General features: G+C 42.8%; 2 protein-coding genes across 2 annotated transcripts in view; one reads left to right on the plus strand and one right to left on the minus strand.

Moving 5' to 3' along the window:
* Positions 1–13,779, plus strand: part of LOC125883325 (leucine-rich repeat and fibronectin type-III domain-containing protein 4) — a 41,662-nt gene extending 27,883 nt beyond the window's left edge. The window contains exon 8 of the mRNA XM_049567510.1: positions 10,127–13,779. Within this exon, the coding sequence (XP_049423467.1) occupies positions 10,127–11,468 (1,342 nt within the window). The 3' untranslated portion in view covers positions 11,469–13,779. The remainder of the gene's footprint in view (positions 1–10,126) is intronic.
* The window catches only part of pcxb (pyruvate carboxylase b), a 348,589-nt gene that overhangs the window by 134,799 nt on the left and 198,541 nt on the right, over positions 1–15,249 (minus strand). The window lies entirely within an intron of this gene.

The following is a 15,249-nucleotide window of genomic DNA, read 5'->3' on the forward strand; positions in this document are numbered from 1 at the left end:
AAAATGAGATCCTTTCACACTTCACTGTCCGTGTTTACTCACCATGCTCTCAGAGGGAGAAAAATAATCAAACATTTATGAAGACCAACTTTGAGGTTATGGGCTGCAATGTTGTTCTTGTTATCACAAATTATTTAGGAGACCGCTGCCACACCCTGCTTTATAAGTTTAGGTTACTTTTTTTTTTCTTTTTTTGTGGTGGTGGTGGTGGTGGGTCTGGCAAAAAGAAGGAGTATTAGTGCAGACACTTGTAACTGCCAAAAAGAGCTAAAAGAGTGAAAGGAGGGATGAGTCAAAGCACAGTTTCTTTATAAATAACCTTTTGTTTTTACATCCAAAATAATGGATGACAGGTTTTAAACTTTCTATGATGGCTCCATGAAACTATGGAAAAATTAACAGAAACATGTCTAAAGATGTAAATAAGGAGTAAATAAGTCTGTGACAGATCCAACATAAGAGTCTTGTCTTTCAAAATATGACATAAGAGGCGTAGGGTTTAACTGTTTGGGGTACTTACACGGACAATAGTACTAATGCAATGTACATGAATTATGCCGGCATGAATTCGAAGTTTACTGCCTCTGTATTTGTAAGCACAGACTGATGAAACATTTATGTATTGGGTTTGTTGCTACAGGAAAACAGTGGCTGATACAGTGACAGCATGAGGGAAGAAGAGAAGGGGGTTGGAAGTTGGAGAGGGACTGCCGTCATGGCATTATTTGTATTTGTTTTTCATTTCACTCTGCAGTAATGCAGGGTCTGAATGTGGTTTCCCTCATATATGATGGTATTAAACTGTAAGTGGTATTGAGAAGGGGTGCGGGGAGCTGGCCATATGACAGGAAGAGGACAGAGAAGACAGACGGATGGAGAGATGATTGGAAATATAAAAAACTGTGCGCAGGTATAATCAGAGATTGAGGGAAAGTAGGGAAGATTGCAGCCAAGGGTGGATGGAAAAAAAGACGGATGGGGTGGAAAAACTAATAGTTTGAGTGATGGATAGAGCCAGAAGGGTGAATTTTAAGATAGGAATGAGGCCTCAGAGATTTCAGAAGGAGAAGGAAGGGGACTGAGGGAGAAGGGGGGAGATAGGAGATAGGCTCTACTCACATCACCTTGGGAGAGATTGAGATGAAAGAAGGATGAGTGAAAGGAGAGAGGATGACGGACAACGAGAGGGAGAAGAGAGAGGGTTGGGCCCAAATGGGCCTCAAGGAAAAAGCAATGAAGCAAGGGTGGAGAGTGGGAGGTATTTAAATCCATCATTGATATATAGTTAGAGATTAAACATGTGTACACAACAGAAATACATAATGGGTATGGAAATAGGGAAGAAAGAGTGTGGAGGGGGAAACAGAAGTTGGGACAACCAACATAGTGTAAGAGAAAAAACGGGAAGTGAAAGGAGACCACAGACATTTGGGATAAAAAGATGGGAAGGACTCCCTAAAAAAAACTAAAAGCAGGAGGCAGGGCAGAGTGGTGAGAGTCCCGCAGCAAAGAGGCAAAGAGGAGTCAAACTGAAATGCCACATCAAAACAGACAAGTGCAGATTCTGTACAGTCCCACGACACATCTCTGGCAATTACACATGGAGAACTAATTACATGATTGAATTGAATGAACTGAATGAGATCTTTGTTCCCTCGCTGATCAGCTGCATTAATTGCTCTATGGAAAACCCTCTAATATTAGGGGAGCTGTCTTGCTACTTGTCAAGGTGTATTACCTCTAAAAACCAAAGCATACAGCATATGATACATCTATCAATTCAGACAGATGCACAGGGACTGACTCACCTGCAGCATCCCAATGGGTTGTGAGAACACCTTTGACACATTTGCAACAAAACAGAACACAGGGCTTGATAAAAGGTAGTACTGGATTGTGTTCAATTATACAGCTGTTTAGAGCATTACTTGAAATCCCAGCTGCCCCGGCTGAATTTAGCTCTTGCAAACACAAGGGCGACACAGGTAAAATGTCCTCCTCTGGGGGAACAAACTTTAAAGGAATAATGGAACGGCAGCATCCATAGAGGTGAGGGCTCAGCTGTGCCGCTTCAGACAAGAAAATGCTGATAGACTCAAAGAGACTCACACAGAGGCAAAATAGAGGAGAGATAAGCGTGAAAGACTGAGCCAAGGCAACCGGTGTCACAGGAGAGATGCTGGAATTCAGTGAGGAGGGAATATCTGAAGTTTGACTAAACTCTAAACAAATCACACCGCCAAACAAAACAAAGGGAAGGAATAACTGTCTCAAAGGAGAGATAGACAAGTAGTGGCTATCTTAAAGGTGAAACTGATATATAAATTCCGAATTGGAAAAGAGAAGTTGGAAGAGTAGATGAGAAGTCTGAGGGCTTTGAGGGAGGAAGCAGGAAATTCAGTCTCGAAGGACAGATAAAGAGGGAATGGAAGGGGGAGGGGCAGCAGCATTTGAAAGGAAGCATGGCACAATGCAGTCAGGTAATTCCAGTATAGATTCTATCATGCTTTCAATGTGGCAGTGCCAACCGCAATATCACACCAGCTAGCAAGACTGAGAAGAGAGGAGTCAGCCAAAGGAAGTGTGGCTTATGAATTCAAAAAGAAAGAATGGACGAGTGAGATTTCATGCTTTCTATCGGGGATTTGTGTTCATATTTTGTTGTTGCTGCTGCTGTATGTGTGCTTTGGCAGGTGGGAAAGAACCAAGCCCAGCTGCATTATGCTGAGGAAGGGGAGGGAGAGACAGAATGGGAGGAAAACAGAGGATTTAAGAATGGAAGAGAGGGAAAGATGAGAATAAAAAGTGAGCTACATATTGAGACAGAGGTATATACCGTATATATAGATTACAACAGCAGAGCACATTGTGTGGCTGCCAGATTAAATCGTCTTTAAAGGTCAGCCGCATGCGAGACAACACCATCCTCCATTTTAGCGTGGCTTGTCTAATTCTGATGGCATCTGTGACAGTGCCAGGTGGGATGTCGTCAGCGTGGCATCCGCTGGTCACCGCTCACCCTGTCACCCTTAGCTCCCCTGACACCGTCAACTGAGACCTCCTTCCTGGAGCTCTGCCACAATGTTACAGTGCAACACTTTGATTTGCTCACGAGAAAATGTCCTTGATCCTTTAATGTGAGATGGCATTCAGATATTCTAGAAGCCCGGCAATACAAGGATTTAACGAAGGTTACTGGTTGAATGTGAGTGATTACCAAATAGGCATGTCTTTTTTTTTTGCCCACACATGGGTACAGCCTACTCGAAGGACAAAGAACAGGAGAAAAAATATCCCATCATGTTAATGAGGCAGCATTTGTAAAGCAACCTCTGTGGTACCATCTGTTAGAGAATTTGGTGTTTTTCCAGCCAGATTTCTAGTTTTGTGCAACAATTTCTCTTTTACATGGCTGTGCACGGGGGCATGAGCTAAAGACTTAAACAGCCACAGAGCATACAGCGGAACAAAATCCAAAAGCCAAACATTTTGTTGAGACTCTGTCAGAAACATGTTGATTCTGTGGCAGTTATCATACTCAGTTATACTGTAAGGTGTAGTTTAGTTATGTATACGTAGTGTATTGAAGGTAGAAAATAGCACAAGTACAGCCTTGACATTTTGAACACCATCTGGCATTAAGCAAATAGCACATAACACCACTCATATTATTTGTTGCAGGACTATCTTATAGGATTTCCATTGCAGGATGTTCAGTTTAGGTGTCACTGGGTCCAATCACAGTGTGCATACAGAAATGTAAATACATTATTCAATACCTCTGAATTATACAAGATGCAGTTTGTTGTTTTCTATTGTGCTACTGACCTTTATAAAACAACGGCAATCTGCTGGGACAGACGTTTTAAACACCTTATGAATCACTGCTGCTGTACATAAGGTGTATTAGTAGGGGCATTTGTATCGCACTTATACAAGACATAGACAAAAGTTTCTTATTAGGTTCAGAAGTCTTCTAAGTGTGCGGGCAGGAGTGTAAGGGCTTTGACAATTTTCAAAATTTCTCCCCAATCACCACAGAACCAACTTTCCTGCTGGGCACTCAAAGTGCCAAAGTTTGACACAGAATTTAATGGGAATAGAAATGATCACAGGGAGGGAGAGAGGAGGAAGCCGGAGCACAAATCAGGCAGAGTTTAAGAAATAATGAGAATAATGAAAGTAAAAGTTTCAGGGAAAAAAAAGGACACGCGGTTCAAAATGACAGGGTGAGAGTTTGACAACCGTCGGAAAGGAGCATGCTGAGACACAGACAGATGAGAGCGTGGGTAATGAGCAACAAAAGGAGAGGGAAATGGAAGGATTAAAGAAACAGAACCTGGAAATTAGGTGCATGGCAATACCACTCATTTGCTGCTACTAATTACACAGCATGTCTGACTAATATTTCAAACAGAGTGCAGAACCGGTATATACCGTAAATATTTTAAAAATACACAGAGAGGATATTTGCTTGTGCACCAAACTAGGTGGTATAAACTATGTTCCTCCAGTGGAGAAATCAAACATCCAGTGACGCTTTGAGTTTCTGTCATGCTACATATGGCTCTTTGAACAGTACAATATGATATTGCTGAGGAAACTAATATCAACATCCTATTTTAGTGCTGTGTCTGCCTGGTAACCAATACACGAAATCATACAAGAAACAAGATAAGTGCATCTGCTGAGACAGGGATAGATAAGGATGTAAGAAGAGATATAACATCGGGGCAGGAGGAGGCGTACAGAGACAAAGAGGGAGAGAGGAAGACAGAACATGGACTTAGACAGCCATGAGGATGGAGGGAAGGATAGGGGAGGGACAGAATGGGGTTGAGAGTTCTACCCCAGGGGAAGATGTAATTAAGTGTTAAACTACTGTGTCAATACACGTGTCAACTCATATAAGAGGCAGAGGAAGGAAGGAAAAGAGAAAGGGTCAGCACTCAATACATATGTCAACTTATATTATTCTGTAGGGTCAGAGGGAGGAGGAGGGCAGTGAGTGAGGCAGTGAGATCCATACTATCTTTTGGAATGTGGCTGAAATAACGAGGGAGAGAGAAACAAGGGAGAAATAATGGAGAAAGACAAATACTAGGGGATTGGGGAGAAGAAGGAGGTCATAAAAAAAGGAGCGGGAATGAGAGAGAAAACAAGTGAATCGGGCGGCGCGGGAAAATCAGGCCAAATGAGGGAGAGCCGAGTGAGAAGGATAGATTAAGGAAAGCGAAAAGACAGAAGGAGGGATGAAATAAAATCCAGAGGGGAGGGGACGGGCAGGAGAGAGATTGACACAAAGACAGATCAAGGAAAACAGAAGAAGAGATCAGAGAAAATTGAAGGAGACGGCCAACGAGACAGTAAACAGTCCGAAAAATCAAGACCAAAAATGGAAGAAAGGGTAAACGAACAAAAGACATGACATGGAAAAAAGGAAACGAGGGCAGTATAGATGTCAGCCAGAAGAGGAGATAATTGCTTTGTTGTTCCTCCCCGTCTTTCGCTCTCTCTCCTCCGTCTTGCTTGCTCTCTGTGCCCAATCTTGTCTGGTGTCAGACCACCAGACTTGGTAATGCAGATAGAGAGAAAAAAGAGGAAGAGAAAGATGAGGAAAAGGGACAGGATCCTACCACTCCTTTATCCCCTTGCTATCACTCTTTCCTTTTCCCTTTCTCTCTCTCTCTCCCTCTCTTGGGTACTAATAATTACTCGTTTCTGTGTCACCAGCTTGAACAAAGCACTCCCTTGTCTCCTTCACTTTCTCCCTGCATCTGTGTGTATGTGCGTGCCTTTGCAGGGTTTAACCGTAATTAGAAGTGCAGGGACAGACACACTTGGCATGTGAGGTGACAGAGCACAACGCCAGTGTCTGCAAATACAGAGACAGTAATGAGAACACCACCCCTGCCTCTTCAACATAGCCAACTTGATCAATTCTTTTGATTTCAGAGCAGTAGTCCAACTTATACGTGGTACACTTTATATTCATGAACATATATAGGTGAATGTCATTTCACATGTCCACACTATGTACCGCACAAAACAGAGCTGCACATTTGCATGTACATGTGACAATAGGGACGTAAATATGGTTAAAAATGCATAATGCAGTGAGTGGTTGCAAAATCAGCATATCAAAGATGTATGCGTTTGTGAATGCGTTCCAGGTCTTCCATGTATATTTCAGTGAATTTGCTTGCTTACTTCTTTCGCTGCTAGCGTGGTAAAAACAACTAAAGAGTGATTCACAATCTCATAAGGAAAGGGAGAGGTGGTGGGACAGAGGAGAGGAGTGGTGATATAGCAACAGGGGGAAAGGAAAAGAGGGAGGACGAGAAATATAAGATGAGGGCAGATGGAGAGGTGATGGGGATAAAGGAAGAGAAGAAGAGGGAGGAGGAGCAGAGGTAGCTAAAGAGGAAATCATGGAGAGGAGAGGAAGAGGACGAGAAGAGGAGAGGAGTGACCTTGGATGCTAAATAATGGTACACGGTTATAGCTGTATCTAATAGAGACATAGTACAATGACAGTGAAAAGGAAAGAGGCTGGGGGGTCAGGTAGAGCCCTGTGAGAATAGCAGAAGGATTTGCAGTGAGCCGAGCTGATTGGCTGCAGAAACACAGTGGAGGTAAAAGACAGAGAGAGAGAGAGAGACAAAGAAGGAGAGGAGGTGCAGAGGCAGCGAACATAACTAAAAATATAAGTCAAATGGTGAAAAGGTCCCAAGAAAGAGGTCGAAAATGGAACAAAAAAGGAGTGCACAGCTGCAGATTTTGGTAGAGGGAAAGACAGGGCAGGCGATTACAAAGCAATGAAAAGGGCAGAGGATACGGAGAGATAAGGGTGAGGGACTGATCAGCGAAAAGGAAGAAAATCTCTTCATAAAAGACGATGGATAAAGAATAAGTAAGATAGATCGAGGGAGGGGAGGATCGAAAAAGAGCTGAAAGGAAGGATAGAGGGAAAGATGGAGGATAGAGGGAATAAAGAAAGGGGCAGTGAATGGCAGTGAATGGTGGGATTAGAAAAATGACTCAAAGATTCAGTCAAGGTGCGTATGTGTGTGAGTCATGGCCACAATTATTGTTGATGCTGTATACCAGTGTATTATACAGTACATAGCACAGACTGCAGAAAGCTTTCAGCTGTTTCATGTTGATGCACATATATACACATTGATATGTACACATTGATTTGGTGCAGCACAATTCATAATGCAACTGCATATCAGCAAGTCGAAAGGGAATCAGCACAAATATTGCTTGTATAAGACAATACTAAAGCCAATAAAGCATGCGACAGCAATAATAATCAAACTGAGACACTGGGCGAAATGGGTAAAGAACACGAGAAACCAGTGTGCACCAGACAGTGAATCAGAACCCATTTAAATATAACCTTTGTTACAGGAGCAAGCCCCCTCAGCCCAGCACGCTACTCCCCACAGTGATGGTCAAGTCGCTCTGCCTCGCCGATTCTATCAATTATACACAGAGGCATAAAGGCTCTGGAAGAACTGACACCATGGTAATATTTCTAAGGGCCTTTTATAAGCCTATAATATGACCAAGGCCTTTTATGCAGAAACGGAGGCGGCGGTAGCTTTACTCAGTGCTTCTTGCATATTTCATGCGAGAAATCTGATTGAGCACCGACTGTCTTAGTACTAGTGGACTTTACGGGGCAATTCAATATTCCACAGTGTGACTGATTGCCCAAGACAGGCTTTCATTTTGGGTTTCCATTCCTGCAATGTTTGGTTATAATGCTTTGGTTTGATTTCACTTCTTAAGATGCCGTACTCTTTGCTGTAGGAATATAAAAAGTTCTAACTCAAAGCTCCATTTTGCTACTTTCTTTCCCAATTTCAGTTATTGCTCTGAAGTCTCGGGCCTCGCAATACAGTCACTGTCCATCATTTCACAGAGGTGCCTGACACCTTGAAGAACAGCAGTTCCTTTAGTGAAGACATTAATTGAAGGAGACTTCCAAACTTATTCAACTATTTCAGGAGTGAGAATGGATAGCAGCACTTGCAGCAGTTTTATTGTTTCATTTTGTGTTGTGAGTCTGCTGTGATCCAACGAGACGGGTTTTATGTCAGCGTTGGCTCGTCGAAAAGAAAGAAATGACTAATTCTGGGAAATGAATCCGGGGACGCTGTCTGGTCATAAAAACAGAGTGTTTAATGTGTGGAGTTGGCATGAAGAGATGCTTAGTACTGCACTGTTGAGCCAGCCTTTGCCACGGTAACCACACACCTGGCTCCTTTGCTAAGAATATTTTGAATAGTGAATTTGCATTTGTCAGAAAGAAATCTAAAGCGACCTAATGACCACTGGATGAGGCTGATTTTAATGAGGCCGCATGATGTCTGTTAAGATTATACTGGTGCTTGCAGTGCATTGTAATGCCTTAAGAAATCATACTGAGCTTCTGCTGGAAATAAGGAGTTTGAAGGTATTTCTGTGCCAGTGCTTGCTATTCAAATCACTCTAGGAGATTTGCTAAGGCAGCGTAACTGAGAAAACACTTTTAATCCTAAATTATACCTGTGCAATAGTTGATATTCTAGGCATTTGTTCAGAAAATTTCAATTTTGTTCACTTTTAAGCCTTGAGAAGGCAGTGGAAATCAGAGATCAATATTCCTACCTAGCTGTACTGTAACCCAAATCCATTGGTCTGCCCCCCTGGTTTGCTCTGAGTAGGCCGCCTCTTTTGTTTCTCAAGGCCCCCTAATCTCATCATTTCTTCAACACTGATATAAATACATTTGTGAGAACTGTCAAACTCATTCCACTTGTGTTATTTGCTTAACAGCAGCTAAATTACACCCAAGAATTACGCATGTACCTGTAGGCTGAGTTGTTGCTGTCTTTGGTCTCTTTATTTCAAATGCATTTTAAACAGGCAAAGGTTAGGGGGGGCTTCTGTAGTGGCTCTCCTGGTGTCTGAGTCACACAATATGGCATTTATAGGATGTAGCTCAAGACTGAAGGGAGCGGGAATGGTTAGCAACAGACGATACAAATAAGCCCTTTGATGTAGAGAGAAGAGCTAGAGGAAAAAGAGGGAATCCGAGGCCAAAAATGGCAGAAGAAGGAAAGAAAAATAAATCACTGACAAAATATTCATGGTAGCAACAAAGATATACACAAACTTGCCCACACAAGAGGGTTGGACAGCAGAGGGCAAAGTCATACCCATCAGCGACAGACACTTGAGCTGTGCTACAGTCTCCCACACATACTCTACCCTCACATGTCACATACACAAACCCACTGTCATGAAAAATACACAGATTTTTATTCTAGTGTGTCCTAAATACAAAAAGCCTCAACACTTGCACACACTGAGACATACAACTTACGTAAAGCCTGTGCCCCTCCGTTCTCATCACCACCTCTCTTCGTTGTTTTTTCCCCCTCTCTCCATCTCTCTATTGTTCACCTCTCCCCTGTTTGTTAGTTCTAACGGCTGCTCGAACACTTAAAATGAGGACACATTCAAAGCACTTCTCTCTTTATTATCCCACGCAAGCACTCACTCATTACAGACACACGCAGGAGTGCATTTGCAGTCAAAATACAACAAAACACACCCTCACTTCACGGCAATACATTGACACAATCATTTCCTATAAACTCTAATCAAAACCACAGAATGTGCCAGCTTCCCTGTAATCCTAGCCCTGACCGTTAAACCTAAAATGGCCTCTTTTTTAAATGTGAGGTCCCACAAAATGGCTTGACGTTTGCTTCTCGCAGGGATTCAAGTACGAGCACGCACACATATACACAGCCTTGCACTCCAAATGAGCAGACAGAGTTCTCTTTTCATGTTCCCTGGGCGCGCTCTCCATCAATAGCCTCATTTTCCCTCTCTCCCCCTCCTGCAGTATCCACTTCTGCGCTGTTTCTAGCCATCCTTGCAGCCCTCCTTCCTTCTGCTTCTTTTCCAATATTCAACCCTTTCTCCTTACTTCCACAATTGTTAGAATATTCGTGCTAAGCTTCGAGTTACTGCAGATATTTTACATTTCACCACATAGCCCATGCACAGCATGCATGTGCATTTAACTGACCTCTATTTTTTTCTTCCTTTTGTCCCTCTTTAGAATTCTACCATCAACCAGTGACCGTTTCCTGTTGAAGAACTTGGTCTCAGGTGTGGACTATAACCTGTGTGTGCTGGCCATTTTTGATGACACAGTTACATCATTAGCAGCAACAAAAGTCCTGGGCTGTGCCACGTTCTCCACCAAGGATGTTTACCCAGCCTGCCGCTCTCTCCAAGCCCATTTCCTGGGCGGGACGCTGACCATATTGGTTGGCGGTGTTGTTGTCGTCACCCTGCTCGTGTTCACTGTGGCGCTTATGGTTCGCCACCGTGTCTGCAATCATGGCGACCACATGATATGCCATAATGGCAACACTGAGGCAGGAGGCGGGGCCTGTTGTCAGGGTGGAGGCGTAGGGGGCGGGGACAAAGGGGGAAACAGTAGTGGGTGTTACCAATCTAATGGTTCTGGGGACATGATGATGGTGGTCCTGCCCAATGGTCTGCCATCTAAGAGAGGAGGGGAGAAGGACAAGGAGAAGGACAAAGACAAAGAGAAGGAGAAGGAAGACGCTGATTCTGCTTCCTCTCTGCCTCCAAAACTCCCTCCAAAGCCCAGGCCCAAGCCTAAAGTCAACCTGGAGCAGTTTCTTTCAGCTGGGGGGGTTGTTTCCACAACAACAGGGGCAGGAAGTGAGATGGCATTGGTGGTGAGGCAAAGGAAGCTGGAGAAGGCGCCGCCATACACCCCTGAAAGTGACAGAACTCCCCTCTACTATTCCCCTTCCCCTTCATCCACCCTGCCCCGTCAGTCACACTCCAGGGATCGCCCAAAACCCCGTCTGGAGCGAGAACTGACCAATCGTGCCAGTTTCTCTCTGGCTGCACCCCTAAGAGACTCAGATTTGTTGGACTGGAGAATCAGTCCCCGAGGCAGGGACAAATGGAACTCCTCACAGGCTTATCAGAGCCCCCTGTCCCCCCTAAGCCCTGCTTGTGGGACAGTTAGCAAACGGCGGCACTCGCTGGATATGGGCTCCTCTGTCGCCCTAGCGACTGATGCTGCTGCAACTGTTGCCAAGCGCTACGGTGCCGTGAATTATGCCAAGCGACTGAGCGTGATCTGGACGAGGCGGAGCCAGTCTCTCCATGGAATGCTGGTGCAGTGCGCTTCTACGACAAGCACAACGTCTTCGACGACCAGTGACGAGACTGAAAGCGGTGCCGGCTTTGGGGCTCGCTGTGAGTTCCAGCGGGGATACATTCACGCTTATAACACCACCAATTCCAACTCTAACGCTGGGATTTCTACCGGGAAAGCAAGCAGTGTACAAGACAGGGGGAGACAAACAGGGAAGGACGGAAGGAGTGCTGAAGAACTGGAGGAAAGTGTTGTGTAGGGGGATCTGGAATGTAAAGAAAAAAGTAAGAGGGACAAAGGGTGTGTGAGACTGTTTGAATGGGATCTTGATTTGAAGGGGGCAAAGAGTTGGAGTCAGGGGAGAAACTGAGGGAGCACGATAGGGAAGATGAAGTGATTGCAGATGAGGAGGGGGAGGTTGTGAGTTTAGACGAAGGGACGAGAGTAAAATTGATTAGAGTCTCACTTGTGCTGCTGCTGCAAAAAAAAATAAATAAATAAAAAAAAAAGGAAGTGAGGGGTACCTGGAAGTCAGGTGAAGATTTTTAAGAGGCTCCTCAAGCTGACCTGAAGAGTGATGGGCGGAAAAATAAGTGTGGAGAGGGATGTGAGAGGAAAAGGGAAAAGTGGGAAAATTATAATAGTTGTGTGTTTTAAAATGGTCTTTAATAACTCAAAGCTGAACTTAAGATGTATCGGTTAATATTAAGTGATACAAGATAGGAAAAAAAGTGACAACACAAAAACACAACTCAGAGAAATCACGACAAAGAGAGTGACAGCTGTAAGAACAGACAATGTCAGTGATATATATAGGCACAAAGGGAGAGACATAATCAAACAGGGGAACACATCAATAGAGCAACAGAACAAAGGTTATACAGCAGAGACAGAGATGGCGTGAGCTCAGCATGGATCTCAGTAAAGCCTTTACACTAATAGAACCAGACTCTTGCTAACACTTCAACTCTCCAGGGCCTCAGCCCCCACAACACCACGAGGGTTTACACTGGATCAAAAACAACAACACAACCGGTAATACTGGAGAGACACTCCTCTCTGACAGAAATACAACAGTAATAAAAATAAAATAAAATAAAAAATAAAAAAGCAGAAGATTTGGATGACATAGTCCTGCTTTGTTATCTTGTTTTTGACTCCAACACTGATGGCCATTTTGAAACTCTTTTTCCAAAACACAATGAATGTGACTTTTATGTGTCCTCTGTGGCTGGACAATGATTTTGGCTTGCCGTGCCTGCGGATTATGGCAGCATAAATACAGAGCCGGGTGCATTGGACATGATCAATCGATACCGGCTGGAAAGAGTGAGTGCAGCACAGACATTATTAAAAGAAAGACATTGGGATTACAATGGAGTCGATATGGATTACAAAATGGAGGAGACAGGGATGCAGGATGGAACATATGTGCGTGTGCATTTCTGAAAGACAAGATCTTACTGGATGTCGGATGATAATGGACCAAACAAATGAATAATGCTAATGGATGCATAAGTGTGCATGCATTGACGGATCAGGGACAGGATGTGCATATGTGTGCCTGTGTGTTGTTAGTGTGCACACATGTATATGAATGTTTGTGAGGGGCAATCCAGTCAACCAGACTCCATTTGTGTTTAATAAGGTTTAGCGCTTTCTGGACATGCTGTAAACGGAATAAATGTAAAAATTTGAGATTTGCGGTCCACCCAAAGTGAAGTTAAAAGCGAGTAAATCGCTATTTCCAGCAATGTAGCATGGTCAGAAAGCAGCAAGCATTACAGGGGGAATTTCAAATTCATTTTTTGTGACTTCAGACTCCTTTGTGCCACATGGATTCACTTTAAATCCAAACAGTGAATGTTTTCAGAAAGGAAGCAGATTCAAAAAAAAAAGACAGAACCCCTATGGAAGTAACTAATGACATAAACTCTTCAAGACTTTGTAAAACTTAATATGGGATGACTGATCCAATGGCACACACCACAGAGACTCTTAAAAACTTCTATCAAAGAGAAAAAATGAAAAGAGAAAACTTGAAAGTACATATATATAGTATATATATATAAAATGATGTTACTTGTCGCACCATGTGTTTCTGTTTTTCAAAGTTTTCTGGGGAATGATGTTAGGATCAAATACAAAAATATAAAAACGTGTGATTTTTTGTTTTAGGCAAAAAATCTTCATGATTAGAACATAAAAAAATGTTGATTATAACTAGGCAGAAAAAGATCAAAACAGATATTGAAGAAGCACACACAGCACAAAACACACTAACTGGCAAGCACACACACCCCAAAAGATAGACATACACAAACAGATGCCTATAAAACAGAGCCAACTACATTAATAACAATGACTTTAACCATTACTGTTGTTTCCTTTCTGTTTTTATTTCATTTTGCCAAAGTCAATATTGTTCTCTGGACTTGATATAAATAATAAAAATTACATGTATGGAACAGAGATGGACTCATTAACACAAGGGAGGAAGTTGTTTGTCATTTGTGTTTGCCATGTGTTCACGGATGTTGCATAAAAGTGTGTATGTGTAAAAAGGATTTTACAGAATGACATTATTTGTCTGTGTTTTTGTGGTTTAGTAATCACAAAGTGCCGAAACCAAATTTTAAGACAGTTGAGCGCTATTTAAATCAGCTATCTATTTGTAACTTGGATACAGATAAACATAAACATGCTAGCTCCTTGGTGTCATTCGGATTTGATAAGAAATGTGAAGATGATTCAGTCTGAAAATGTTCTGAGCTCAAGGCAAAATTGTGAGTCAAAGAGGCTGCATGTCTGTGTGGCAAAATGTTGTTTACATGTCAGTCAGTGGAGCTGATTAGAAGGTAAGGGTGAACCTTCTTGAGGTAATTAAAAACAGCATATGAGACAGAAAAGATGGGATGAGAAAAACAGAGCATAAAAGAGAGGCAAAATGAAGAAAAGAGGGAGATCAATAGCTCCAAGAACAGATGGAAATGCATTTAGAAAAGACGAAAAAGATAAGAGTAAACAAAAAAGACTAAAAACAGAACAGATTTGATATGAAGCGAGGAATAGGAAAGAGGGCTGAAGTGACAACAAACAGATTGAGAAACAGAAAAAGAACTCCAAGCTGTCAGACTAATGGATCACGATTCTGATGCTTTGTTATTACCAACCATATCTGCTGGTTTCAGACGGTCTAACCATTACAAGAGCCTTTCACTGCTCCCTGCAGCTGAGTTAAACACTAATTTAGCAGGGAAGCAAAGGCCTGAGCTGGCAGCAATCTGCAACTGAACAGAGCTAATTAGACTTCTAAAAATATAGATGAGCAGAAGAAGAGACAGCAGTAAATTTGAAAACATGAACTAGCAAACATAAACATCCATTCAATTATCCGTTTTCTTTATTTAGGTCACGTGGCAACAGGTGAAACATGGTAGCCCGAACCTCCTTTTCCAAAGCCACATCGTTTTGCTCTTACTAGGGGATCCCAAGGAATTCCCAGGCTAGATGGGAAACGTAAACCCACCAGCATGTTCAGCGTTTGCCTCTGGTTCTCATCCCAGTGGATGTTCCCAGACTACCTCCATGGGGAGGCATCTGGGAGGTAGGAATCCAACAGTGAGCTGAAAGGTGCTGAATGCTACACAGAGCTGCAGCCTGGTGTTCTTTCTCAGTTGCATCAGCATGATTAGCATTATAGGGAGTAATTTAATTCAAATATCAAAAGTAATGCTTAAAGGAAAATAAAGCCTCACATATGAAAAAACAGAGAGAAAAGCAGAGAGGCATGTTTTCATTTTCTATTAAGCCCTTTGCAGATGCTGCTAAAAGCCCAAAATGGAGTGTGTGAAGGATGTGGAGAGGGAGAGAGGGGGGAATGTGAGAATGCTGACACACCTAGAAGATGGACAAATAGATGATGATGAGCAAGGGAGAGAGGGAGAGAAGTGAATGAAGAGGGAGGTCATTTTGTTAAGCTTTCAGAGAGTGAGTGAGTGAGTGAGTGTGTGTGTGTGTGTGTGTGTGTGTGTGTGTGT

Source organism: Epinephelus fuscoguttatus, linkage group LG23 (assembly GCF_011397635.1).
Source record: "Epinephelus fuscoguttatus linkage group LG23, E.fuscoguttatus.final_Chr_v1".
NCBI lineage: Eukaryota > Metazoa > Chordata > Actinopteri > Perciformes > Serranidae > Epinephelus > Epinephelus fuscoguttatus.